This window comes from Pristis pectinata, chromosome 29 (assembly GCF_009764475.1).
Source record: "Pristis pectinata isolate sPriPec2 chromosome 29, sPriPec2.1.pri, whole genome shotgun sequence".
NCBI classification, from domain to species: Eukaryota; Metazoa; Chordata; class Chondrichthyes; order Rhinopristiformes; family Pristidae; genus Pristis; species Pristis pectinata.
This window is the reverse complement of record NC_067433.1, coordinates 4257471-4284142: the sequence shown is the minus strand read 5'-3', so window position 1 is coordinate 4284142 and position 26672 is coordinate 4257471. Positions and strand designations below refer to the sequence as shown.

At 45.8% G+C, this 26672-nt stretch overlaps 1 protein-coding gene across 1 annotated transcript in view; it reads right to left on the bottom strand.

Moving 5' to 3' along the window:
* The window catches only part of npc1l1 (NPC1-like 1), a 54479-nt gene extending 39210 nt beyond the window's left edge, over positions 1-15269 (bottom strand). The window contains exons 1-5 of the mRNA XM_052040779.1: positions 15125-15269; positions 7490-9024; positions 4419-4519; positions 1927-2099; positions 2-130 (exon numbers count right to left, since the gene is read on the bottom strand). Of these exons, the coding sequence (XP_051896739.1) occupies positions 2-130; positions 1927-2099; positions 4419-4519; positions 7490-9024; positions 15125-15178 (1992 nt within the window). The 5' untranslated portion in view covers positions 15179-15269. The remainder of the gene's footprint in view (position 1; positions 131-1926; positions 2100-4418; positions 4520-7489; positions 9025-15124) is intronic.
* Between the last annotated feature and the right edge of the window lie 11403 nt (positions 15270-26672).

Sequence of the window (26672 nt, the reverse complement as noted above, 5' to 3'; positions counted from 1 at the left end):
CCATAATGGTTCTCCAGCTAGTGTACTCTCCAAGGGCCAAAGCAATGTAAACAAATATAACCAAGTAACTGATGGCGAAAATTGGAATATCCTCTGCTGTGGTTCTGTTAATTTCATCTTCCAAGGAGCGCTGCAAACACAAGTGGAAACAAACCCTTAGATCACACGTCACCCAAGCTACCTTTCTGTTGAGACCTGTTGAGAGCAGGACGATCAGCTCAGGATGGTCAATGTGGCAGCAATCGGAGCGAAGCGAGGGTTGTACTGATGCAGATATTACCTCAGAGGGAGGCATATTACGGGGAGGTGTTGCTTCCTTTGATGAAGCCATCATGTCCAAACATCGAGCACTGGGAAATTGGATTTCACCTGCTGCCTAGTCAATGTTCATCCGAAGGCCACAATGATCTGAGGTGGGCAGTCAAGGGTTCTGCCCGAGCCAATTGCCTCCCCCTCTTCCGGGGTTACATCTGTGCCCATGTGTCCCTGGAGAAGGAACACGCGGTATTCACGGGTACAATGGGGGATTTCCAGGACCAGTGGGCGCCACGGGGGCTTGAGTATGTTCTGGATAGTGATGACCATGTTATAATTTGAAACTGTAAATCGTGTGTATCATGTAATCTGTAATCACTGAATAAACCACCCTTGGAAAAGGAAAAAAAATACAATAATCTGAGGGATTGATTGTATCCCTTCTGGTGAAATCCGTGTCTGCCCATGTCTTGGTGCCCAATAGAACTTCCAACAAAGACCAAAGTTCTAAGTTTGCTCAGAGTTGTCATCGAGAAACCTGTTCGGTTACTGCAGGAAGCCAAAGAGCAGGGAAGCAACAAAAATCTGCTGGAGGAACTCAGTGGGTCGAGCAGCATCTGTTGGGGGAAAGGAATTGATGATGTTTTGGGTCGTGACCCTGCATCAGGACTGATGCAGGGCTTTGATCCGAAACGTCGACAATTCCTTGAACCCGTGAACACTACCTTGTTATTCCTCTTTTGCACTATTTATTTTTGTAAGTTATTGTAATTTTTATGCCTTGCACTGTACTGCTGCTGCAAAGCAACAAATTTCATGACTTACGCCAGTGATAATAAACCTAATTCTGAATTCTGAATTCAGATCATTTGTTGCTCCAGATTCCAGCATCTACAGTCCCTTGTGTCTCCAAGAGCAGGGAAGCTGCTTGCATCCCTGCGCTACCCACCCCCCCCTCCCCACCCCGCATAATACAGCCCACACCCCACCCTCCACTTCCCTCCTCTCTTGCAGTCTTGGCCAATACTTACCCTTCCACTGAAGTTACCAAAGCAGCTTCCCTATGTATTTAGTTTGGTGTTACATTAGTGTTTCTGGGATTTTGCTGTGCTTTTCTGCATCAGTAAAGTCACAATGTGTATTCCATTGGGTGCAGGGCCCTTTGGGATGTCCTGAGATCAGGAGAAGCTCTGTAGAAACGGGGTCAGCAGGGTATTAAGCCAAGCAATGAGATACCAAGGCAATTTGATTGACCATGTGTCAGGATGCCAAGGCTGACTGCTGCAGGACCCCCAATGTACTAACTTTCTCAGGTGCTCAGGACCCTCTTGTCCTGCCCCAGAGGCTGTGGAGAGGCTAAAGCAGGGCAATGCCATCTCCACCAAGGACTTGCCCAGCTCTTGCCTCTCCTTGGAGAGCCTCTTGTGGAGAGTTAAGCAGCTCTTCAGAGTACTAAGGATTGAGGCTTTAGTGCCATGGGTATTGGCTTGACCAGGAGTCGATGGGGGAACTGCCACAGAGGATGAGTTGAGGCCAGTGTAGATTAACCATGATCATATTAAAGGTGGGGCAGGCTTGAGGGGCGAGTGGCCTCCTCCTGCTCCTATTTTGTGTTCAAGAGGGCTATTAAAAGTAAAAAACAATAGGGTCAAGCCTTTGGAAATACCATACCTCAGCCATATAGACAAAGCTGAAACTGATGGATTCGTTCTGCTTATACTGCTGTAGAATTTTTAAGTATTCTTTCTCCCAGAGCAATGCGTATTCGTATTTGGGGTCATTAGAATGGTAGCTGTTTAGAGAGAATGTCATGATGAATGCTTGGGCTTGAGTGAAATCTTCACCTGTTAGACAACAAAGCAAAGGTTAAAGTGGAAGGCTGGTGCAGAACCACAGCCTGGAGTGAACTTGACCCCAGTCCCAATAGGAAGGGGCATGTCTGAACCCAATGCTTCAAGGAACTAAACTGAATGGGAAGTTAAGTGCCAGGTAGAGTCCCATCCCTCTGGATTTTCCAGGCTTTGTTAAATTTTGGGGAAGATGGTTTACTGGGTGGGAATAGAACATAGACCAGTACAGCACAGTGCAGGCCCTTCGGCCCACGATGTTGTGCTGACCTATATAAACCTACTCCACAATCAATCTAACCCTTCCCTCCTACACAGCCCATAACCCATTTTTCTTACATCCATGTGCCTATCTAAGAGTCTTATTGTGTCAGCCTATTGTGTCAGCCTCTTCTACCACCACCCCCCGCAGTGCGTTCCAGGCACCCGCCACTCTCTGTGTGAAAAACCTACCTCTGACATCTCCCCTGAACTTTCCTCCACTCACCTTAAACTGATGTCCTCTGGTATTGGCCATTGACACCCTGGGGAAAAGGTGCTGGCTGTCCACTCAACCTATGCCCCTCATAATCTTATACACCTCTATTAAGTCGCCTCTCATCCTCTGTCACTCGGAAGAGTAAAGCCCTAGCCCGCTCAACCTGTCCTCATAAGACATGTTCTCTAATCCAGGCAGCATCCTGGTAAGTCTCTTCTACACCCTCTCTAAAGCTTCCACATCCTTCATATAATGAGGCAACCAGAACTGGACACAATACTCTAAATGTGGTCCAACCAGAGTTTTATAGAGCTGCAACATTACCTCACGGCTCTTGAACTCAATCCCCCGACTAACGAAGTCCAGCATACCATACGTCTTCTTATCCATCCTATCAACTTGCGCAACTTAGAGGGATCAATGGACGTGGACACCAAGATCCCTCTGTTCCTCCACACTGCTAAGAATCCTGCCATTAACCCTGTACTCTGCCTTCAAGTTCAATCTTCCAAAGTATATTCACTTCACACTTTTTCGGACTGAACTCCATCTGCCACTTCTCCACCCAACTCTGCATCCTGTCTACACTCCGTTGTAACCTCTGAAACCCAGGAATTAAACCAATTATTATGCAGTGGATCAAGAGTTTTGAGGAATTGCTTCAATAATCAATTCAGATCCTGGCATTCATTTCTCATATTCAACCATTTCTCTCTTCTCTCCATATTCTCAGCTGAAGTTTTTCCACAAATACAAGTTCCCTGAACATATTATTCATTAATGTGATGTGGTGTCACTGGTAAGGCTGTCCATGGCTGTCCTTGCAAAGGCTGTGCTGAGCCTTGCTGTATGTAATGAAAATGCTCCCACAGTGCTGTTAGGGAGGGAGTTCCAGGACTTAGACCCAGCAATGGTGAAGGAACAGTGGTATATTTCCAAGTGAGAATTGTGTGCTACTTATAGTGGGGACCTGCAAGGGATGGTGTTCCCATGCACCTGCTGCCCTTGTGGAGCTCATAGGCTTACAACGTGCCCCCAAAAGAAGCCTTAATGTCAGCCCTGGAACAAAGGAGACCAAAGCGATTCTTAACTGAGGTGAATGAGGGACTGATACAGAGTCAATAGGATGCACCTACTTCCCTTAGCAGAAGGGTCAAAAATCAAGGACCAGAGATTTGAAGTAATTGGGGTAAAGATTAGAGGAAAGAAAAAGGAAATGTGCTTTCCTCCATGGGAGGCAGATAATTCAAATTCCACCCTCGTATCTAGGGAGATCAAATTTTGTTTATTAAATGAATTGAATTTATAGCATAATCATGAATGTATCAGATGGTGTTTAAAGCCATTTGGTTCATTCATGTTGTTTAACTTCCCTCTGCAATGCCCTGGCAAACTAATCAAAGTGCTTTTGCTGTTATTCTCATCACTTTCTGCGTGAAGTAGATGCTCCTGAAATTTTCATCAGATTTATTAGCAACTGTCTTATATTTCTGAGCCCTTAGTTCTGTACAAAAGTATAATAGGATTAAAAGTGGTCAGGTCACCCAACAACCTCTCCAAACGATGTTAAACAAAACACCCAAGTGTACAGGATACAGAAAAGACTACAGGAGTTGTAAATGCCTCCGTACTGATCTGTCCTTGAGAACAATTCAATGCCTCAAGCCAAGCAGTTCCAATATAGCCACAGTGCCAGAATCTACCAACAACGTAGAAAGCTGCCCGGGTGTGAATTGGTGTAAATGGGTGGTTGATGGTCGGTAACAGGCTGGATGGGCCAAAGGGTCTGTTTCCGTGCTGAATGGCTTCGCCACAAACCAGGCCATTGAATATCTTACCTGTATATCCACCAACAGCCAAGAATGGAAAAACTGGTGCTCCATAATCTGCCATGCAGCTCATTCCCATGGCTGTATTGTCCTTGAACGAAAGGGGAGAGCTGTGGAAAGAAAGATGTTCTCACTTTCAGAGCGCCGCTGCAGCCGAGAAGCCAAAATGGAACTGGTAATTGGTTTATCGTTGTCACATGTACCGAGATACAGTGAAAAGCTTTTGTCTGCGTGCCATCCAGACAGATCGTTCCATACATAAGTACATCGCGGCAGTAAAAAGGAAAACAGAATGCAGAATATAGTGTCACAGTTACAGAGAAAGTGCACTGCAGGTAGACAATAAGTTGCAAGGCCACAGTAAGGTAGATTGGGAGATCAAGAGTTCATCTTTTAGCCTATGGGAGGAGTGTTCAAGAATCTGATAACAGCGGGACAGAAGCTGTCCTTGAGCCTGGTGGTACGTGTTCTCAAGCTTTTGTATCTTTTGTCTGAGGGGAGGGGGGGAGAAGAGAGAATGACCAGGGTGGGAGGGGTCCTGGACAATCAACATGGAGACTTCCCATACTTCCCAATCTATAAGGGCACAATGAGAGGCTTTCGGAAAGCATGGATTTGTATTCAGGCTGGACACATCCCTGCAGGTGGAAATGGAAGGTCATTGCATACTACAACTTCCTGAATGATCAGACCTGCAGGGATTAAAATTCAACACATAAAGGATGATTACATGAATGTACGGGTTTATTACAGGGAAAAAAACATGCTAAAAACAAAAGAAACAGGTACAGAGCAGAACAGGGAAGAAATAGGGCAAAGCTAAAGCAAAGTCAAAGTCCAGTTTACTGTCACATGTGTGCACAGGCGCAATGAAAAACTTACTTGCAGCAGCATCACAGGCACAGAGCATCAGATAAGCAGCATTCACAAGAAAAACATAAAGTAAACATAAATTATACACAATTTTTTTTACAAGAAAGAACACAATTAGAACAACAGAAGAGACAAAGTCCATTTTAGTGCAAAGTGATCAAAGTGTTGCTAAACTGTATAGGGTTTTGCCGGTTGGTTGAAGAACCGAATGGTTGAAGGGAAGTAGCTGTTCCTGAACCTGGTGGTGTGGGACTTCAGGCTTCTGTACCTCGTGCCCGATGGTAGCTGTGAGAAGATGGCATGGCCCGGATGGTGGGGATCTTTGATGATGGATGTTGCCTTCTTGTCACTACTACTGATGGTGGGGAGGGATGTGCCTATGATGTATTGGGCTGAGTCCACTATTCTCTGCAGCCTCTACATTCCTGCGCATTGGAATTACTGTACCAGACCATGATGCAACCAGTCAGGATACTTTCAACAGTACATCGTAGAAGTTTGTTAGAGTGTTTGATGATGAGCCAAACCTCCTTAGTGACCTAAGAAAGTAAAGACGCTGGCGTGCCTTCCTTGTGATTGTAACTATGCGCTGGGCCCAGGACAGGTCATCCGATATGTTAACGCCCAGAAATTTAAAGCATGAGCACAGATTAGCAGCAAAAGGAAACTCAGAATGAATTGTTATGGTGGGAAGGGTCAGAGGAAGGGTGGGTCTGATTAGGGGAGATCTTGTGGAGGCAGAGGTAGATAAGGGGTTAGACTTTGATGCAAATTTGACAGCTTAGTAAGCTTGCAAATCGTACGAAGGTGTGTTGGCAGTGAGAAGAGGGTGTGGGCAGAGTCATGAAAAGGTGGGGCGATGAAATTTAAGGCATAGAGTTACGAGGAATTCTGTGAGGAAGTCTGAGCAGGTGGAATGAGCCCACATGGTGTATTTTGAAAAGGAGCTGAAGGATATGACTTTAATGGCAACAGGACAAGTTTGGGAGACTGTTAAAAACATGCATGGGATGCTCGGATTTGTCAACAAAGGCAGAGCAGGGTGGTAATTGTAAGTGTAACACTATATTCTGCATTTGTACTACCTTGATGTACTTATGTTTTGAAGTAATCTGCATGGATGGCATGCAAGGCAAAGTTTTTCACTATACCTTGGTACATGTGACAATAATAAACCAATTAGCAAAGCACTTGCTGGGCACCAGTACTGCATCCAGGCTTTAGGAGGGATGCAGTGAGGAGATTTACCACACTGGTCACGGAATGAAAGACTTTGTTTCTGTTGAAACAGGCAGTTCTGTTTGGAACAGAGGTAGCCCAGGGAAATCGTAATGGAGCAAACATGAAAGGTGTTTGATTTGCTAAACAAAATCTGTGCAGCAGGTGAATCAGCAATTAGTGGGAACAGGTTTACAATAATTGACAGAGGGGTTGAGGAAGAAGGTAGACAATGTCCACACGTAGCTGCACCATCTGAGGGCCAGTGGAAGCAGTTTCAACAGGAACTTTCAAACAGGAATTGGATAAATACTGAATAGACGGGAAGGGGGGGGGGGGGGAGGGTTATTGGATCGCTCCTGCTCAGAGCCAGCCCTGAAGGAATGGGCAGAATGTCTAAGCCCTGTCATTCCATCATCTGATGATTCAGTGGCCCCGATGCAAGGGCAGACGGCCCCATTCTCCAGCTGTGCCTCAAGCCAGCTGTACCTCATCAGCTCTGCCCTATTTTCCATCTGTATCCCATTCACCAGCTATCCCATCCCACTGCACTGCCCAACTCGCCTGCGCCCTACACTCCGGCTGCCCTCCATTCTCCAGATGTGCCCTGTCCTCTAACCATGACCCTTTCCCTGCTCCTGCTTTGACCCACTCCAGCTGTGTCCCCATCTCCAGTTCTGCCCCCACTTGCCAGCCACACATCACCCTTCAACAGTGTCCCACTCCAGCTGTGCCTCCCTGCAGTTTTGCCCCTCTCTACAGCATCACCTCTCCAGCTGTTCCCCACCCTCCATCTCCCCCCTTCAGCTGTGACCCACCCTCCAGCTGCCTCCCACTGCAGTGCTCAACTCTTCTGCTGTGCCCTACTCTGTGCCCCACATTCCAGCTGTGCCTCTCCAGCTGTGCATCTCTCTCCAGCTGTGTGTGTCTCTCTCGTTGTGCCCCACTCCAGCTATGCCTCTCTCTCCAGCTGTGACCCAAGTACCTACTTGACACAGTAGAGGAAATGGTCCCTCCAGTCCACCGTCCCAACCTTCCCGCCCATGGTCTGGTTGGCCACGGCGTTGATCCTGCTCCTGTTGTTCTGGAAGTACTGCAGCAGGCTGTTGACGGCGCAGTCGGTGGTGCGCGGCTCCTGGGGGTTGAGCGGGGCGTAGCAGATGTCCTTGAGGCTGATGTTCCTCTGGGCCTTCTCCGACCACACCTCGATGTTCTGGAGCCTGGTCTGAAAGTCCAGCAGCTCCAGCAGGATGTCCTTGGAGAAGATGCCCGAGAACTTGTTCTTGCCGAACAGGATGGAGTCGTAGGTGTAGTCCGAGCGGTTGCGGACGGTGAGAATGATCTGGTCGGTTCGGAAGAAGGGACCGAAGTTGGCGTCGTGGAATTCTTTCTCCCGCCGAGCGCGGCTGTCGGGCGCCGACCACAGCTGGACGGGGTCGGTGGTCAGGGTGATGTAGGTCAGTCCGGCCGAGAGCACGACCACCACGATGACCGACGCGCCGATGACCAGCAGCGGGTGACGCGCCACCGCCGTGCCCCAGCGCCTGAAGCCATTGGTCAGCCACAGTTGGGTGGCTTGACTCACCTTATGGGAGCAGCCCGCGGCGCCCCGCAGTGCCGGCGGAGCCTTGCCCGCCCTCCTGCTCCTCAGAGCCCGGCGGCAGGTCAGGAAGAGCGCGAAGAGGACCAGCAGCGAGAAGAAGGCGAGGAGACAGACCACCAAGGTACCAGGGAGGCTCCCGATCTCCCAGGGTCCAGGGGGTGGCAGAGGAACCGGGATAGGGGGGCAGGACTTGGGGCAGTCTTGGCAGGAGCAGGCTTGACCTTGGGCGGAGGCCGACTCGTTGCACCTCCAGAAGGGGCCGCCGTAAGGCACGATGCCCCGGCCCCCGGGCTCCGTCCGGTTGCCCACCAGGATGAAGTCGATGTCCAAGGGGGCGAGCCCGTTGCTGGAGTCGCCCTGGAAACCCAGCCAGCGCTCGGTGTTGCAGAGGGCGGCGCCGTACTTGCCGCACATGGGCGAGATGGCGAAGCCGCCGGTGGCCGGGATCCGCACGTTCTTGCAGGAGTCGTAGGCGCCGTCCGCAAACTCCCTGGTGTAGTAGCATTGGTACTCCAGCACCGCCTCCTTCAGCTGCCCCAAGACGTTGGCCATGAAGGTCCTGGTGACATTGATGTGCAGGCTTTGGTTGGGGCTGCATGTGTTCTGGCAGTAGAGGTTGATGAAGTTCTGGACGCAAGACGGGCAGCGGACCAACAGGGTTTTGGAGATGGTCAGGCTGGAGTCCAGCATCTTCAGCTGCCGGGTAGAACAGCACGCCCGAGGGTTGGAGTCTTCGGTGTGGAGCGTGGGGCACACCTTCTTCAGCAGTTCCAGGTGCGCCTGGGACAGGTTGAGGGCAGGTCCGTTGTACAGGCAGGGCACCCTGGCCGGTAGCAGACTGTTGGTCACCTCGGGATTCTTCCCGCAGTCCCCGCTGAAGGCGCAGTAGCCGGCCCGGTGGATGAAGGCGCCGGTGACCTGCTGAAGAGGAACCATCCTTGAGACAGCCCTACACCGTCCTGGTTTCAGGACCAAAGACATCATCCCATTATCCCCACCGCCCTTCCACGAGGTGACCATCACCAGGAACTACCCCCCCCCCCCCAGCACAGGAAACAAAAGTTAAGAGACTCAGTGGTCTCAACCCTCTTTTGCCATTCAACAGTAAATGCTGGCTCCACCTGCCAAGCCCACACCCCTTGAATGAATAAAACAGAAGAATGGGGGAATGGACTGACTGGGTTGCTCTACCAGGTGCCAGCATGAGCTCGATGGGCAGAATGGTCTCATTCTGTGCCACAACAGTTCAGTAATCCCATTTGTAAATCCCTCCTTGAGGAACAAGACAATTCATTGAGACCAGGGTGTCTATTTCAGCTAAGGTGACTCTCCAGGATTTAGCCAGGGATGGAGTGTTTACAAGGAGTGACTGTATGGGCTGGGTGTTCTCCCTGTAGTGGAGGAGGCTGAGGGGGGGACCTGGTGGAGGTGTACAAAATTATGGGAGGTGTAGATGGAGTAGATGTAGGGAACCTTTCTTCGTAGCAGAGGAGTCTAAAACTGGAGGGAATGGGCTTAGGGTAAGGCATAAGGGATTTAGAGAGGATCTGATGAAGAACATTTTCACTCAGGTGGTGGTTGAAGTGTGGAACGCACTGCCTGAGGGGGTGGTGGAGGCAGAGACTCCCACAGCATTGAAGAAATATCTAGACAAGTACTTGAAATGCCAAGGTGTAGAAGGTTACGGACCAAGTGCTGGTAAATGGGATCAGTATAGATGGGTACATGATGGTCCCCATGGACTTGGTGGGCCGAAATGCCTGTTTCTCTGCTGTCTAACTCTATGGATGATATTCTACCTCAGCTCAATTTTCCTGCACTGTCCCATATCCCTTAATTCCATAAGACCGTAAGACAAAGGAGCAGAAGTCGGCCATTCAGCCCATTGACTCTGTTCTGCCATTCTATCATGAGCTGATCTATTCTCCCATTTAGCCCCACTCTCCCGCCTTCTCACCATAATCTTTGATGCCCTGGCTACTCAGATACCTATCAATCTCTGCCTTAAATACACCCAATGACTGCCTCCACAGCCGCCCAACAAATTCCACAGATTCACCACTCTCTGGCTAAAGAAATTTCTCCACATCTCTGTTCTGAATGGGTGCCCTTCAATCCTGAAGTCGTACTAGACTCCCCTATCATGGGAAACAACTTTGCCACATCTACTCTGTCCAGGCCTTTTAACATTCAAAATCTTTCTATGAGGTCCCCCCTCATTCTTCTGAACTCCAAGGAGTACAGCCCAAGAGCTGTCAAATGTTCCTCATATGTTAACCCTCTCATTCCTGGAATCATTCTAGTGAATCTTCTCTGAACCTTCTCCAATGTCAGCACATCCTTTCTTAAATAAGGAGCCCAAAACCGCTACAAGTGAGGTCTTACCAATGCCTTATAGAGCCTCAACATCACATCCCTGCTCTTATATTCTATTCCTCTAGAAATGAATGCCAACATTGCATTCGCCTTCTTTACCACCAACTCAACCTGGAGGTTAACTTTTAGGGTATCCTGCATGAGGACTCCCAAGTCCCTTTGCATCTCTGAATTTTGAATTTTGTCCCCATTTAAATAATAGTCTGCCCATTTATTTCTTCTACCAAAGTGCATGACCATACACTTTCCAACACTGTATTTCATTTGCCACTTCTTTGCCCATTCTCCTAGTCTATCCAAGTCTCTTTGCAGACTCTGTTGACTACCCGCCCCAAATATTCCTCTAATATTTGGCATCATGGTCAACACAGACGTGGGCCCAATGTTAAAGAATCATTAACCAAAGCGATGATCAGATAGTGATCTCGCAGTATCTTATGTTATTGAGAGACGTTCACGGACTTCATATTTGGCCATTGAACATTATTGCCTGTGATGGTGCTTCCAAGGAGTGCCGATCTCCACGAAATTATCTGATGAAACTCTCCTGAAGCAGTCTTCTTTGATCATTATTATAGAATGTAAAACAGTACAGCACAGAACAGGCCCTTCGGCCTACAATGTTGTGCCGACATAGCTATTCCCTCCTACCTACAGAATGCCCATTTCCATTTTCCTCTTATTCATGTGCCCATTCAAGCCCCTCTTAAAAGCCCCCAGTGAATTTGCCTCCACCACCCTTTCAGGCAAAGCATCCCAGGCATCCACCACTCTCTGAGTAAAAAACTTACCCCTCGCGTTCTCTTCTGGACCTACCCCCTCTCACCTTGAATGCATGCCCTCTGGAATTGGATCTCTCAATAATGGGAAAAAGATATTGCTTGTCCACTCTATCTCTGCCCCTCATTATGTTCATTATTATGGAATGAGCAACCAATTGAATGGACAACTCAGTGACTGAACCTCCACAGCCCCACAGCCCTCAGAGGGAGAGAATTCCAAAAATTCCACCCTCCCCCTCCCCCCACCCCCCGGCCATCCGAGTGAAGACATTCCCTCTCATCTCAACCCTAGACAGTTTACCCCTTATTCTCAAACTGCAACTCAGCCAAGGGAAGCCTATGAGGGGATCTCAGAGTAACACAGCATGGAAACAGGCCAATCAGCCCAACTTGTCCATGCCAACCATGGTGCCCACTGAGCTAGTCCCATCTGCCTGTTTGGCCCATACCCCTCCTATCCAAGTACTTATCCAAATGTTGTTATTGTACCCGCCTCAACCACTTCTTCTGGCAGCTCGTTCTGTGTACGCACCACCCTCTGCATGAAGAAGTTGCTCCTCAAGTCCCTTTTAATTCCTTCACCTTTCATCCTAAACCTATCCCCTTCCCTGGGAAAAGACTGTGTGCATTCACCCTTTTGATGCCCCTCATGATTTTATATGCCTCTGTAAGGTCACTTCTCAGTCTTCTACACTCCAAGGAATGAAGTCCTAGCCTGCCCAACCGCTCCCTATAACTCGGGCCCTCGAGTCCTGGCAGCATCCTCGTAAATCTTGCATAAATTTTATCTTGGCCAAATTTTAAGTTTGGCCTATTGAGTGTGCTATACTAGCCGTCCACTGTTCTGCCCTCACCTGCCCCAGATCAATCCTGTCAAGTCCTTAGGAATTTTGCAGTTTTAATGAGGATTCTCAATTTTTTACATTCTAGACCTCCGGCGCTGTCTGTGTGGAGTTTGCATGTTCTGCCTGTGACCATGTTGGCTTCCCCTGGGTGCTCCAGTTTCCTTTCACATCCCAAAGACATGCCGGTAGGTTAATCAGTTACTGTAAATTACCCCTTAGTGTAGGTGAGTGGCAAAAGAAACAAAGGGGACTTGTGAGGAAGAATAAATTGCAGGGGCACGGGAATATAAGGACAGCAGGAATGGGACTGTTCTGAGCTAGTATGGACCCACTGGGCTGAATGGCCTCCTTTTATTGTTGTAGTAACTAATACAACAGCTACTCCTGTTCTACTCTCTTCACTTCAACCCACATTCAGACAGCAACTGATCCGCTCCATAATTTAGAAAAGGGCAACTTCCAAGTGAATCATTATTCCTCTCGAACAATTCACTGAGTATTTATTTTGAACATTGTTTTTGCTGGTCCCAGGAAGCAATAGTCCCGTCTGGGGCCCTTCCCTCAGCATTGAATATGTTGTAGATCGACAATAATAACTTGTATTTATAGTCACCTTTTAATGCAAAGTTGCTTCACGAGACCTTTAATAAACAAAATTTGACATTCAACTACTGTAGAAGATGTTAGGACAGAAGATCGAAAAAGAATTACTTAAGAATAATAGATTGTCACTAATGGCCTTCTAGTGACAATCTATTATAGTTAAGTAGCTGGAAGTCCTGGAGAGAGATGAGGACAGGATTTATACAAATGGTACCAGGGTTGAGTATTTCAGCTCCATTGTGTGCAGTTCTGGTTGCCGCATTACAGGAAGGGTGTGGAGGCTTTGGAGAGGGTGCAGAAGAGGTTCACCAGGATGCTGCCTGGATTAGAGGGTATGAGCTATGTAGACAGGTTGGGCAAACTTGGATTGCTTTATCTGGAGCATTGGAGGCTAAGAAGAGATCTGATGGAAGTTTATACAATTATGAGAGGCATAGATAGGGTAGACAGTCTTTTTCCCAGGGCAGAAATGTCAAATGCTAGAGGGCATAGCTTTAAGGTGAGAGGGGGAAAATTTAAAGGAGACATTTTTTACACAGAGAGTGGAACATGCCTAGAACGTTCCATTAGCAGATAGTTCAAGGACCAGGGGGAACAAGGTCAAATCATTGGCCAAAAGATGCAAGGTGGATGTGAGGTAAACTTTTTTTTTGTGTAGAGAGTGGGAGTCAGCACAGAATCACTTCGGGTTTTCAGAAGGGAGAAAGGGAATAATTTGCAGAACTCTGGGAAAACGATGGCAACTCACCAAACTATGGCAATGCTTCTCAGACAGCACCTTCCAAACCCACCACCTCTACCAGCTGTAAGGACAAGGGCAGGAAAAGCACAGGGAAGTTGCCCTCCCAGCCATACACCGTCCTGACTTGGAAATATATGCCGTTCCTTCACCATCACTGGGTCAAAACCCTGGAACTCCCATCCTAAACAGCCACACCTGAAAGACTGCAGCAGTTCAAGAAGGCAGCTCACCATCACCTTCTCAAGGGCAACTAGGGATGGGCAACTAAGTGCTGGTTCAGCCTGTGAAGACCATTCTCCATGAATGAATGTTTAAAAACAAAAGAGAGGCAATGGACTGATGGGGTTGCTCTACTGTGAGCCAGCACAAGCCTGATGGGCAGAATGGTCTAATTCTGTGCCATAACAATTCGGTAATCCTATTAATAAATCCCTCTGTGAGGAACAAGACAGCTCATTCATTGAAACCAACATCTCTTGTTTCAGCTAAGGTAGGTGGAGGATGCCTGATGAGTAGAAAGGTTGTACCCATCATAAAATGGCTCATGTGAGAATTTGACCTCATCACTGCTGCTAAATACATCCCACCCATACCTCAGAGGGGTGAGATAAAAGGAATGGGGTGGGAGGGGGAGCTGGCAGGGAGACTTGCAATTTGAAAATTTACCCAGGGCATTCCCCCATTATGATCCATTCACTCCCAATTCCAAGGAAATGTTCTGCCTAACCCTTGCTGTCTCTCTGCTTCTCTCCGTGTTTAAGATGCTCCTGAGAGCCCCGTCTTGGTTAAAGCTTCGTCCTGCCCTCCTGCCACCGTGCTGTGACCCTCGGTTTATGTTATTTGATGAGCCTCCTGCAAAGACCCTCAAAGGTTGAAGGTGCTGTATAAAATGTGGCTTGTGATTCTTAGAACATAGCACAGAAACAGGCCCTTCAGCCCACGATGTCCGTGCCACCCATGATGCCAAATTAAACTAATCCCATCTGCCTGCACATGATTCCTATCCCTCCGTTCCCTTCATGTGTATATCTAAAAACCTCTTACACACTACTGTCATGTCTGCCTCCAGCACCTCCCCTGGCAACCCGTTCCAGGCACCCACCACTCTCTGTGTAAAATAAAAACCTGCCTACACATCTCCCTTAAACTTTCCCCCTCTCACCTTAAAGCGATGCCCTCTAGTATTTCTTTATTCTTTATTTCTTTATTTGTCATTGTACTGTTGCAACAACAACACAACGAGATTACAATGGCACTCCCTTGCCTAATAAATTTGATATTTCTATCCTGGGAAAGAGAGTCTGTCTACCCTATCTATGCCTCTCATAATTCTATAAACTTCTATCAGGTCTCCCCTCCTCTCATTTCCTTGCCACAGTTATTCCTGCGATATATTTTGGGTCTGTTTAAAAAAATCTGTTTACATATTTATAACTTTCGTAACATTTTAAAATTAAAATGTGATCTCCACTGTCCAGCCCCTGCAGTGTCTACTGGTTCCTGTGCGGACAGACCCACAATGGTATAAGGCACCAAAGAAACAGCACTTGGGTGCTGTTATATAGCAGCCAAACCTTACTCTGAGAAGCAGAAAATACCACTGTACCACAGTAACAAAAGACATGCAGCAATTAAAATAAGTTTTGCTAATTGAAAGCTGGTTAAAAACTCACCATGAACAAGAGATTAAGCAGCAGTAATAGAACAGCCATCAGTTTGCTCAACATTTTAGATTTCTTCCTCTATTGCTTTACAGTGTAATAATTCTGCTTCTGTTAAACAGATTTCAAGTAAGCACAAGCAGAGAGTTAATCCCAGATTTCAAGCAGCAAATGGTAGTGTAATCAAGAGTGAGATCCTACAACAGATTTATGGGTTTTTGTTATCGTTAATCTGGTGTGATGGGGAGCAACCAGTCAGGAGGAATGTATACTTATCAATTTTTAGTTATCATTAACCCAAGGAATTGAGATTGAACTGAGTAACTACTGTCATGCAGCTGTTAATTATTAGCAAGTGCAGCAATATTTATGTAGCTGACGGAGTTTTGTGGGCTGGAAAACATGGTCCCTGGCTTCTCCTGGTTTAATACTGCCCCATGCCATCAAAAAGTGTGCCCCTCCTCTCCCAAGCGATTAAATACCTCAGAGATTCTCGCTCAGGAAGAGAAGGCAGAAACAGCCGGGGAGAAACCCAAGCACTGGGATTGCACGCGGGGGCTAGGGAACAAAAACAGGGTTGGGGTATGTAGCTGTGCTGGCTCCTGTGGTCAAGCAGCTTGCTGTCATTTACTATCTATGCTCAGTAAAAAGACAATGGATTTGGTGTTGGCGGAGAGGGAAGGAAGAATACAGGGTTTAAAAAAAAACAAAAGGTGAAAGTAGCCAAAAAAGTGCAGATGCCAAAAGCCCAAAATAAAAACAGAAAATAGTGGAAGTACTGGCAGCATCTGTGGGAAGAGAAACAGTGTCAGTGCTTTGGGTTGAGGATCCTTCATTAGAGTTGGAAAAGTTAGCAAACAAGTGTGTTTTAAGTTGCAGAGTTTTGTGCGTGAACCCACGCCTTTTGCACACGGGATTCTACAGTGAAGTCAAAAGTGTCAGAGGACACCACTGTATAACCCCCTGCAGTCTTTAAAATAATCAATTAATACTGTCTGTTAGCCAGTATCCTTTAATCCCATGGACACGTGGAAAGACCCCAGCAGTCCAAGTCTATATAATACCCAGCAGTAGTCCAACAGATATAGTATTGTCCAACATACCTATTCTACATAATTTAATCCAGCAGTTCCAGTGTGTGTAATGCACCTGTACCCCCAACTGTTCAGATATGGGTAACACATTCAAAGTCTCAAGGTATAAAATACATATCAGTTGCTAACTATGATCTCAAAATGCATCACTATTGTCCCAGTATGTAAAATATAAAATGGGTCAAATGGCTTGATTGCTTTTGTAAATTTTCTATAACTAATTTGCTATGATTTTATAGAAATTTAATTTTCTATTAAATTTCTATAAAATTTACCGGAATGTTGTCTGGAGTTGTAGGCCTGAGTTACAAAGAGAGGTTGCGTAGGCTAGAACTTTATTCCCTGGAACGTAGGAGATTGAGGGGTGACCTGATAGAGGTATATAAGATCATGAGGGGTATAGACAGGGTGAAAGCACATAATCTTTTTCCCAGAGTGGGGATGCTAAAAACAAGAGGGCGTAGGTTTCAGATCAGAGGTGAGAGATCTAACAGGAACATCAGGGGCAGCTTCTTCACGCAAAGGGTGGTGCGTATTTGGAATGAGCTGCCAGAAATAGTGGTTGAAGTGGGCACATTAGTAACATTTAAAAGCCATCTAGATAAGTCCATGGATAGGGGAGGTTTAGAGGGCTATGGGCCAAACCCGGGCAGATGGGACTAGCTCGCTGGGCAACACAGTCAGCATTGACGAGTTAGGCCAAAGGGCCTGTTTCCGTGCTGTATGACTATGACTCTATTACCGTATAGTATTAATGTAATGTGTTCTAGCATGCATTTACTACATTGCATTATTGTGTGCAGTTCTGGTCATCCCATTACAGGAAGGATGTGGAGGCTTTGGAAAGGGTGCAGAAGAGGTTTACCAGGATGCTGGCTGAATGAGAGGGCATGTGCTATAAGGAGAGGTTGGAGCATCGGTAGCTGAGGGGAGACCTGACATATGTTTATAAAATTATGAGAGGCGCAGGTAGAGTAGACAGTCAGAATCTTCCTCCTAAGGTGGAAATGTCAAATACTAGAGGACACAGGTTAAGGTGAGAGGGAAAGTTTAAAGAAGGTGTATGGGCAAGTTTTTTTTTACATGGAAAGTAGTGGGTGTCTAGAACAGGCTGCCAGGGTCGTGGTGGAAACAATACGATAGAGGCGTTTAAGAGGCTGTTTGATATGCACGTGAATATGCAGGGAATGGAGGAATATGGATCGTGTGCAGGCAAAAGAGATTTAGGTTAATTCAGCATCATGTTCAGAACACATATTGTGGGCCGAAGGGCCTGTTCTTGTGCTGTACTGTTCTATGTTCTATTAAATATGTCAGCGTTCTTAGTGTACAACTTACCTGAATACCCTGGAGACAAATGCTGTGTCAAAAGCCCTGGTTTGCACAATGGCCGCTGCTGAACATGGTTATACACTTAGTGCAACACACTGAGTTCTGTACTTTCTTTGTCCAACTCGGTTTTGCTCTGCACTAAACTCTGCTCCAACTCTGTCCAACTCCGCACTAAATTTGTATTCTGTATATACCGTTTTTTGCACTATTTGTACTTAAATATTTTTTTTGTCTGCGTTTATTGTATGTCCTCTGTTCTATGTATGTCCTCTGTTGTGTGAGTCTAGGGGAAACGACATTTCGTTCCTCCGTGTGTTTTTATAGCATATGGGTGAATGACAATAAAGTAACTTGAACTTGAACCTTTCAGTCCCAGTACCCCTTTAAGCACCAGTTCTTGCTAGCACTGCTTTTTTTCAGCATTATGCAATTAAAAATTGGCCCTTCCACAAATGAAACACAATAACAGCTGCAGCTTACTTTGGGAGCTCAGTCTCATGACAGGAAGATCCATTAGGGCACACTGGAGTTCCTCAGATGTGATGTGTTAATGGGTGTTTTGTATTGAACATGTTGCCTGGTTGTGTTAAATGTAGCAGTGGGTTATAATATCGTCACCATTGTTTGGCTGTTTATGTCCAAGGGTTTTCTTGGGTTCCTTATATTCTGGCATTGCTGCATGGCGTGTCTATTACTAATTTGCTACTCATCTCTTTTATAATTGTGTAAAAGATGTAGACAAATCGACAAGGGAAATTATTGAAAGGAAGGGAGTCAAATAGGTGCCGAACGGTTCAGTTGGTGCAGTTAGTTGATACTATTGAACGCCATTGCTATTTTTTGTGCAATAAAAGCAGAAAATGCTGGAAACTTTAGCAGGTCAAGCAACATCTGTAGATCGAGAAAGAAAACTAATGTTCCAAGTTTGAGACCCATCACCATTGAAATCAAATGCTACCTCTATAGAATCTCCAATCACATATTTTTCAGGCCCTAATCAATGCTCCTGCTTGCATCAGTGGCATTTGCACGAACTCTGTGGCACATATGAACCATGGAGTACAAGCTATGGCTTTTAGGAGAAGAAAGAGCTATCAGTGTGTTTAAAGGTCCATCCTTTCAAGGACAGCAGATAAGTAGAAACCAAAGCAATTTCAGTAATCAACGAGATCCTGCAGTTCAAGGTCAAGAACTGATTCTACGTGGATTCAAAGTCTAATACGAGAGCTCTCCAGATCAGATTGTAACCTGACAGGCTGCCAAGGCTATTGCCTGTCCATGGGAACAGATAAGGGAGTTATGTTTATCAAGGAGGTGTCAATATGGCAGACTATAAATCCATTGTATCAAAAACTAAACACTGAAAATAAGTAAACAAGACAATGGTGCAAAAGTCTTAGAGTAATACAGCACGAAAAGAGTCCATTTGACCCACCACGTCTACACTGACCAGTTAATTCCATCTTCCAACACTTGGCCCGTAGCCTTCTATGCCCGAGCGATTCAAGCTTGTCTAGATACTTCTTAAATGCTGTCAGCGAGTCTGCTTCCCACCACTCTCTCAGGCAGTGTATTCCAAGTACTCACCACTCTTTGTGTGGGAAATGTCCCCCTTCAGGTCCCCTCTTACCCCTCACCCTAAATCTACATCCTCTAGTTTTATCTACCTCTGATATGGAGGAAAATTTCCTGCAGTCTACCCTAACTATACCCCTCATAATTTCATAAACCTCGATCATGTCCCCTCTTAATCTCTGCTCCAGTCTCTCCTCATTACTGAAACTCTCCATCCCAGGCAACGTCCTGGTGAGTCTCCTCTGCACCCTTTCCAGCATTATCACATCTTCCTGTGGTGCGGTGACCAGAACTGCAAGTAGTACCCCAACTGAGGTCTGACCAATGCTTTATAAAATTGGAACACAACCTCCCTGCTCTGAGCAATGAAGGCCAGCATCCCACTTTCTTTCTTAATGACATTATCAACCTGCCCTGCCACCTTCAAGGATCCTTGGACTTGTACACCAGGGTTCCTGTTCTTCAATACTTCCTAGGACCCTGCCGTTTATGGTAAATATTCCAGTCTCATTTAGTGCACCCAAAATGCATCACCTCACATTTATCTGGATTAAGCTCCATTTGCCATTTCTTAGCCCATTTTGCCAACATACTGATATCTCTCCACAGCCTAAGACTACTGTCCACACTGTCAACAATTCCACCAATCTTCGTGTTATCTTCAGACTTGCTGATCATTCCTCCCTACATCCACATCCAAATCATTCATGTACTTTGCAAACAGCAAGGGTCCCAGCACTGATCCCTGTGGACCACTAGTCACAGGCATCAAATCACAAAAGCAACCCTCCGCCATCACCCTCTGAGTCCAAATTAATTTCAATCCAATTTACCAACTAGCCCTGGATTCCATGGGCCCTAACTTTTTGGACCAGTTGTCTTAGCTCACAGAATCATTCCTCCGTAGAAGAATGCCATTTGGCCCACTGAGTCTATGCTGGCTCCAGTCAGTCCTAATCCTCTCTCCTTTCATCCTGCAAATTATTTTCAATCCAGTGCTTTTCCAATCTTTTGAAAGTCCTGGTTCACTGTTTCCAACCCCCACCCCTCTCCCTTCCCCCTTAGAGACTCTGAGTTGCAGATCATAAACACTCTCTGCAGAAAAGGAAGATTTTTCCTTAATCCAGGTAGACAGGCTACTGAAGAAGGCATCTGGCACATTGGCCTTATAGGAGTTGAGATGTTATGTTGCAGTTGTACAAGGCTTTGGTGAGGCTGCACCCAGAGTATTACGTAGAGTTTTGGTCACCCTGTTGTTAGGAAAAATATCATTAAGCTAGAAAGAGTGCAAAGAAGATTTACGAGAACGTTGCCAGGAGTCGGGCCTTAATTATCGGGAGAGGTTGGGCAGGCTAGGACTTTATTCCTTGGAGTGTAGGAGACTGAGGGTGACCCTATAGAGGTGTATAAAATCATGAGGGGCATAGATAGGGTGAGTGCACATGTAAAAAGGAATCAAAAACTAGCGGGCACAGGTTTAAGGTGAGAGGAGAAAGATTTAAAAGGGAGCTGAGGGGCAATTTCTTCATGCAGAGGGTGGTAGGTGTATGGAATGAGCTGCCAGAGAAAGTAGTTGAGGCAACTACAATAGATCAGAATCAGATTTATTATTCTCACTGACATATGACGTGAAACTCGTCGTTCTGTGGCAGCAGCACAGTGCAAAGACATAAAAATCTATAAATTACGAAAATAAATAAATAGTGCAAAAAGAGAAGTAACGAGGTAGTGTTCATGGGTTCATGGACCGTTCAGAAATCTGAGGGTGGAGGGGAAGAAGCTGTTCCTGAATTGCTGTTCCTGAATTGTTGAGTTTGGGTCTTCAGGCTCCTGTACCTCCTCCCTGATGGTAGTAACAAGAAGAGGGCATGTCCCGCGTGAAGAGGTCCTTAGTGATTGATGCTGCCTTCTTGAGGTACCACCTCTTGAAGATGTCCACGATGGCGGGGAGGGTTGTGCCCGTGATGGAGCTGCCTGAGTCTACAACCCTCTGCAGCTTCTTGCGATCCTGTGCATTGCAGCTTCCATACCAGGCTGTGATGCAACCAGTCAGAAAACTCTCCACCGTACATCTGTAGAAATTGGCAAGTCTTTGGTGACGTACCAAATCTCCTCAAACTCCGAACAAAGTAGAGCCGCTGGCATGCCTTCTTTGTAATTGCATCAATTTGTTGGTCCCAGGATAGATCCTCTGAGATGTTGATGCCCAGGAACTTGAAGCTGCTCACCCTTCCCACTGCTGCTAAGTAACAACAATTTAGAAGACGTTTGGACAGGTACATGGATAGGAAAGGTTTAGAGGTATATGGGCCAAATGGGACTAGCTTAGATGGACACCTTGGTCAGCATGGATGAGTTGGGCCGAAGGGCCTGTTTCCCTGTTGTATTACTCTGTGAGATCCCTTGTACCTTTAGTCTATCACTTTGAATCCATGGCTCATTGCTCCATCCCATCCCAATCCTCACACCATCCATTCATGGGAACAGCCTCACTCTGGTTACACCGTCCCAACCAATCATGAACTTACCCACCTCTCCTGAACTTCCTTTCAACCTTCCTAGTTACAGGAACATCCCAGCTTCTCCAGTCCCACACTGGAACTGAAATTCCAATGAAACCATCCTTGTAAATCTCCACACTCTCTGGGATTTTCTGATCCTTCCTGAAGTCTGATATGAATGCAGTCCTTCTCTAGAGGGTCTTCGATGAAAGTTCAATAGAACCTTCCTGCTTTTGTACTCAGTGCCTCTCTTTATAAAGTTCTGTATCCAATATATTTTACTAATTACTTCTGACACTTTGAATCCTTTATCTACATGTACACACAGGTCCCTCTGTTCCTGCACGCTCTTTAGAACTATGCAATTTAATCTATATTGTCACACCTCTTTCCTTCTGCTGAAGTGTATCACTTCACACCACAGGTCCTCTCCAGGTGACAAACGCCTGACTTATGTACAGATGGTATATACAATTGAGGATTTGGGAGACCGGTGGGATGGATTTCCCAGCTGTTGCGGGGCTGCAGGCATCTTCTGCCAGGTGGGAACTCGGCTGACAGCAACACCTTAATGGTTGAGTCTAACACCCTGGTTTAACTGCACTTTGCCCTTGGTTGTCCTATGTTTTTATTTAAATATATTGTTGGGCAATCACACTTCTGACCTGCGAACTGTTCGGGTCAGGAAGGGAACCCTAATGTAACCTGGGGATTAACCCCTACCATTAATTAACTTACCACTTGCCTGCCCAATTATGACCTGTGGCAGTCTACTGTATTGGTTGGTATTTTCAGAAAAGCAACAGTGTGCCTGGTGCTGTCTTGATGCTGAAGTTGTTATAAGTAACCATTACTGTGTCATCCTGTCTCAAATTAACAGCCATGAGTTTGTCCTATATTTGAGCGCTGCCCCACTTAACCCCCGTAATCTCCAAAGTGAGCAAGTGTAGGATTTTACGAATGGAACATACAGGCTGAGAGCCGTGATGTAATGAGGAATTTCTACAAGGTGTTGGTTAGATCACAAAGGACTGTGTGTGTGATATTTGGCAAGCCCTTTATTGAAGTCACAGGCAACAGAGAATGTAGATTCACCAAAGTCAAAGTCGAGTTCATTGTCATTTGCACAAGTCCATGTGTGCACAGGTGCAATGAAAAACTTACTTGCAGCAGCATCACAGGCACGTAGCATCAGATAAGCAGCATTCACAAGAAAAAATATAAATTAAGCATAAATTATACACAATTTTTACAAGAAAGAACACAATTAGAACAAAAAAAATACAAAGTCCATTTTAGTGCAAAGTGGTCACTGTGTTGCTGAACTGTGATTAAGGTTGTGCCGGTTGGTTCAAGAACCAAAAGGTTGAAGGGAAGAAGCTGTTCTTACCAAATTTGTTTAGACTAAATGTGCATAGAGTCAAATTACTGGGCGTTAACATATCAGATAACCTGTCCTGGGCCCAGCACATAGATGCAATCACAAGGAAGGCGCACCAGCATCTTTACTTTCTTAGGAGGTTAAGGAGGTTCGGCTTGTCGGAACACTTTAACAAACTTCTGCAGACATACTGTTGAAAGTATTCTGACTGGTTGTAACATGGTCTGATACAGTAATTCGAATGCACAGGAACGTAAGAAGCTGCAGAGAGTAGTGGACTCAGCCCAGTACATCACAGGCATATCTCTCCCCACCATCGGTAGTATCTACATGAGGCATTGCCTCAAGAAGGTAACATCCATCATCAAAGATCCCCACCATCCGGGCCATGACATCTTCTCACAGCTCCCATCGGGCAGGAGGTACAGAAGCCTGAAGTCCCACACCACCAGGTTCAGGAACAGCTACTTCCCTTCAATCATTCTGTTCTTGAACCAACCGGCACAACCCTAATCACTACCTCAGTTTCGCAACACGATGACCACTTTGCACCACAAAGGACTTTGTTTTTTTTTGTTCTAATTATGTTCTTTCTTGTATAATGTTTGTTTTTCTTGTGAATGTGTCTCCGATGTTATGTGCCTGTGATGCTGCTGCAAGTAAGTTTTTCATTGCACCTGTGCACACGTGTACTTGTGCACTTGACAATAAACTCAACTTTGACTTTGACCAATAATTGGAAAAATCTGCCATTCGGGCACCACCAAAGTCCTGACTGTGCCGGATTACCAGAGTGAAAGGTGGAATGCCCCGCATGGAAGGTGGCTAAATGGAGAAATGATCTATCCGGGCACTTGTATACCGAGGAGAAAATAAAGCTTTGACGTGATTTAGTGAAGAGTTAGGACAGACGCAAATTACCAGTTACCATGCTGCCAACATCCAGGAGCCCAGAACCACCATCCATACAAGGAAATTGATCTTTCAAATTTCATTGAAAGCTGATTTGAAGCTCAGAGTTAATTTCTGAAGAGTCATACGCCGACAAGTGGTTTTTATATCAGCATTATTACCATAATTACACTCGTACAGCTTGCAGACTTTGGCCTTTGCAATAATTGTGGCAGCAGTTTTAATTTTTACTTGTTCCTGGTTTGTTCTGTGTAATTTTATAAATGAGCCAGCAGTTCTTTGGTCTTTTTAGTGAGTGGTCAAGGTGCTTTCACTTGTACTCATTCACCCTGCTGCACTGTTTGGATGAAGGCAACACTTAAATAAGGATCTTCTTGCAGCTTGCAATAGTATGGGTGTAGATGAGTGGAGGAGCAATTCAGAAAAGGTGAAGATGAATTTGAATATAGTTTTAAAAACAAGTTTGTCACCAATACAAAAGTGATAAAGTGAGTTGCATTGGTGAAGAAACCCAATTTGTTCTTCAGAAAGGACATGTTTTTACCTGGTCTGACTTGAATCTGGCTGTTAAGCCAGTGGCTCTACTTTGTTAGGAGTTTGAGAAGGTTTGGTATTTCGCCAAAGACTCTTACAAATTTCTATAGATGTACGGTGGAGTGCATTCTGACTGGTTGCATCACCGCCTGGTCTGGAGACTCCAATGCACAGGATCGCAAGAGGCTGCAGAGGGTTGTAGACTCAGCCAGCTCCATCACGGGCACAACCCTCCCCACCATCAAGGACATCTTCAAGAGGCGGTGCCTCAAGAAGGTGGCATCCATTATTTAGGACCCTCACCATCCAAGACATGCCCTCTTCTCATTGCTACCATCGGGGAGGAGGTACAGGAGCCTGAAGACCCACACTCAACGATTTAGGAACCGCTTATTCCCCTCCGCTATCAGATTTCTGAACAGTCCATGAACACTACCTCGTTAATCCATTTTTTTTTTGCGCCATTTATTTATTTTATAATTTAGAGTGACTTTATGGCTTTGCACTGTAAAGCTGCTACAAAACAACAAATTTCACGACGTATATCAGTGATAATAAACCTGATTCTGAGCAGACTCCGATCTAAGCTGGTCATTGCAAATCCAGGCTTGAGCAATTTCATGTCAGTCGCCACACTACAGTATGTGGTACCTGGACTTTCCTTCAGTCACTGCACTGATATTAAATATTGATTTCTGCATTCAACAGCTGACTGTCCACAGACACCTGTCAGGTTTCTTCTCCATGACTCCTACTGCCCCCTTGACAAATCAGATTATTAGGGAGGGGAACTGAATGCTAGCCTTGTCAGTGATGGTGGCAACTAATACAATTCCAGGTCAATGCCCTCATTTTGGCATCTAAACCCCAGAATGTCTTATTTGGTTTTATACCCTTCTCTGCCTGAATACTCTAATGCCAGGCTGCACTTCCCCTAATGCATCAGTCTCAGGGCATCTCTACATGGGGTTCATATCTTGGTAAATTAAATTAGTTTATTATTGTCACGTGTACCGAGGTACGGTGAAAAACTTTGTTTTGCATGCCATCCATACAGATCATTTCATTACAACATTGAGGTAGTACAAGGGAAAACAATAACAGAATGCAGAATAAAGTGTTACAGAGACAGTGCAGTGCAGGCAGACAATAAGGTGCAAGGTCATAACAAGGTAGATTGAATCTGTCAAGAGTGTATCTTATTCTACTAATATCTTGTTAGATATAACCAAAGCCCAGTGCTTCCTTTTTCATTCAAACACACCAGAATCATTTCCCCTTTTAACACACTGATTGTCCAGTTGACTGAACATGGACTATGGAAAAATTTCAAAGAAAGATTGTGTTTGTTTTAGTCAGGGATTCGTGCCTTTCCTCTAGTGGACATTCAGTTAGGAGTGGTAAGATGGAATCCTTGGAACTGTCTGAAACATTTAATGCTGCAACAGTTTTATGCTGGTTGGTCAAGCATAGAGGGGCCAAATGGTCTTCCTCGCCTCTCTTTGTTACGGAACACATTCTCTCTCTTCCTCTAATCTCTCTTTCCTCCTTATTTCTTCTTTCCTGTACATTCTGTCTCTCTCTCAATGTATAGATATCTTGGGAGTTTCACCTTGCAGGAGTCTAAAAGAGGCACATTTGCAAGTTGTTCATAGTTGATTGGCTCATTGGATAGTTAACAGCAGCCAATAAAAAGTAAGGGACAAGCAGAACAGCCATTTTGGAGCAGCCATTGTGGCAGTGGGCCAGTGTTAGAGTGGGGAGCTGAGGCTTTGGCGAGAAGAGGCAGAGGCTAAGGAGTTGGCAACTTGGAGCTAGAACAGGAGAATTGAAAAGAAGCAAGTCTTCTTGCTTGTTTGTGAGTTTCACTTGCAGGAATTTAAGAGGTAAGTCAGCTAATTGTTAGTTAACAGGTGATTGGCTAATTATCAGCAGCTAATAAAAAGTTAGGGTCAAGTGGAGCAGCCATTTTGAGAGTGAATGCCAACCTGTGAATACCGGGCTTCAGTGAGGAGGGTGAGCAACACTAAGGTAAGGTGAGGGTAGGTTCTTCATCCTCTTTCTCTTTGTTTTCCCTCAAAGCTTTTTAGTCACGGCAGGTGAGCTCAAACCTGTGTCATGCTCCTCCTGCCCAATGTGGGAACTCAGGGAGGCTGCCAGTGTCCCTGATGACTACGTGTGCAGGAAGTGTGTCCAGCTGCAGCTCCTGACAGACTGCATGATGGCATTGG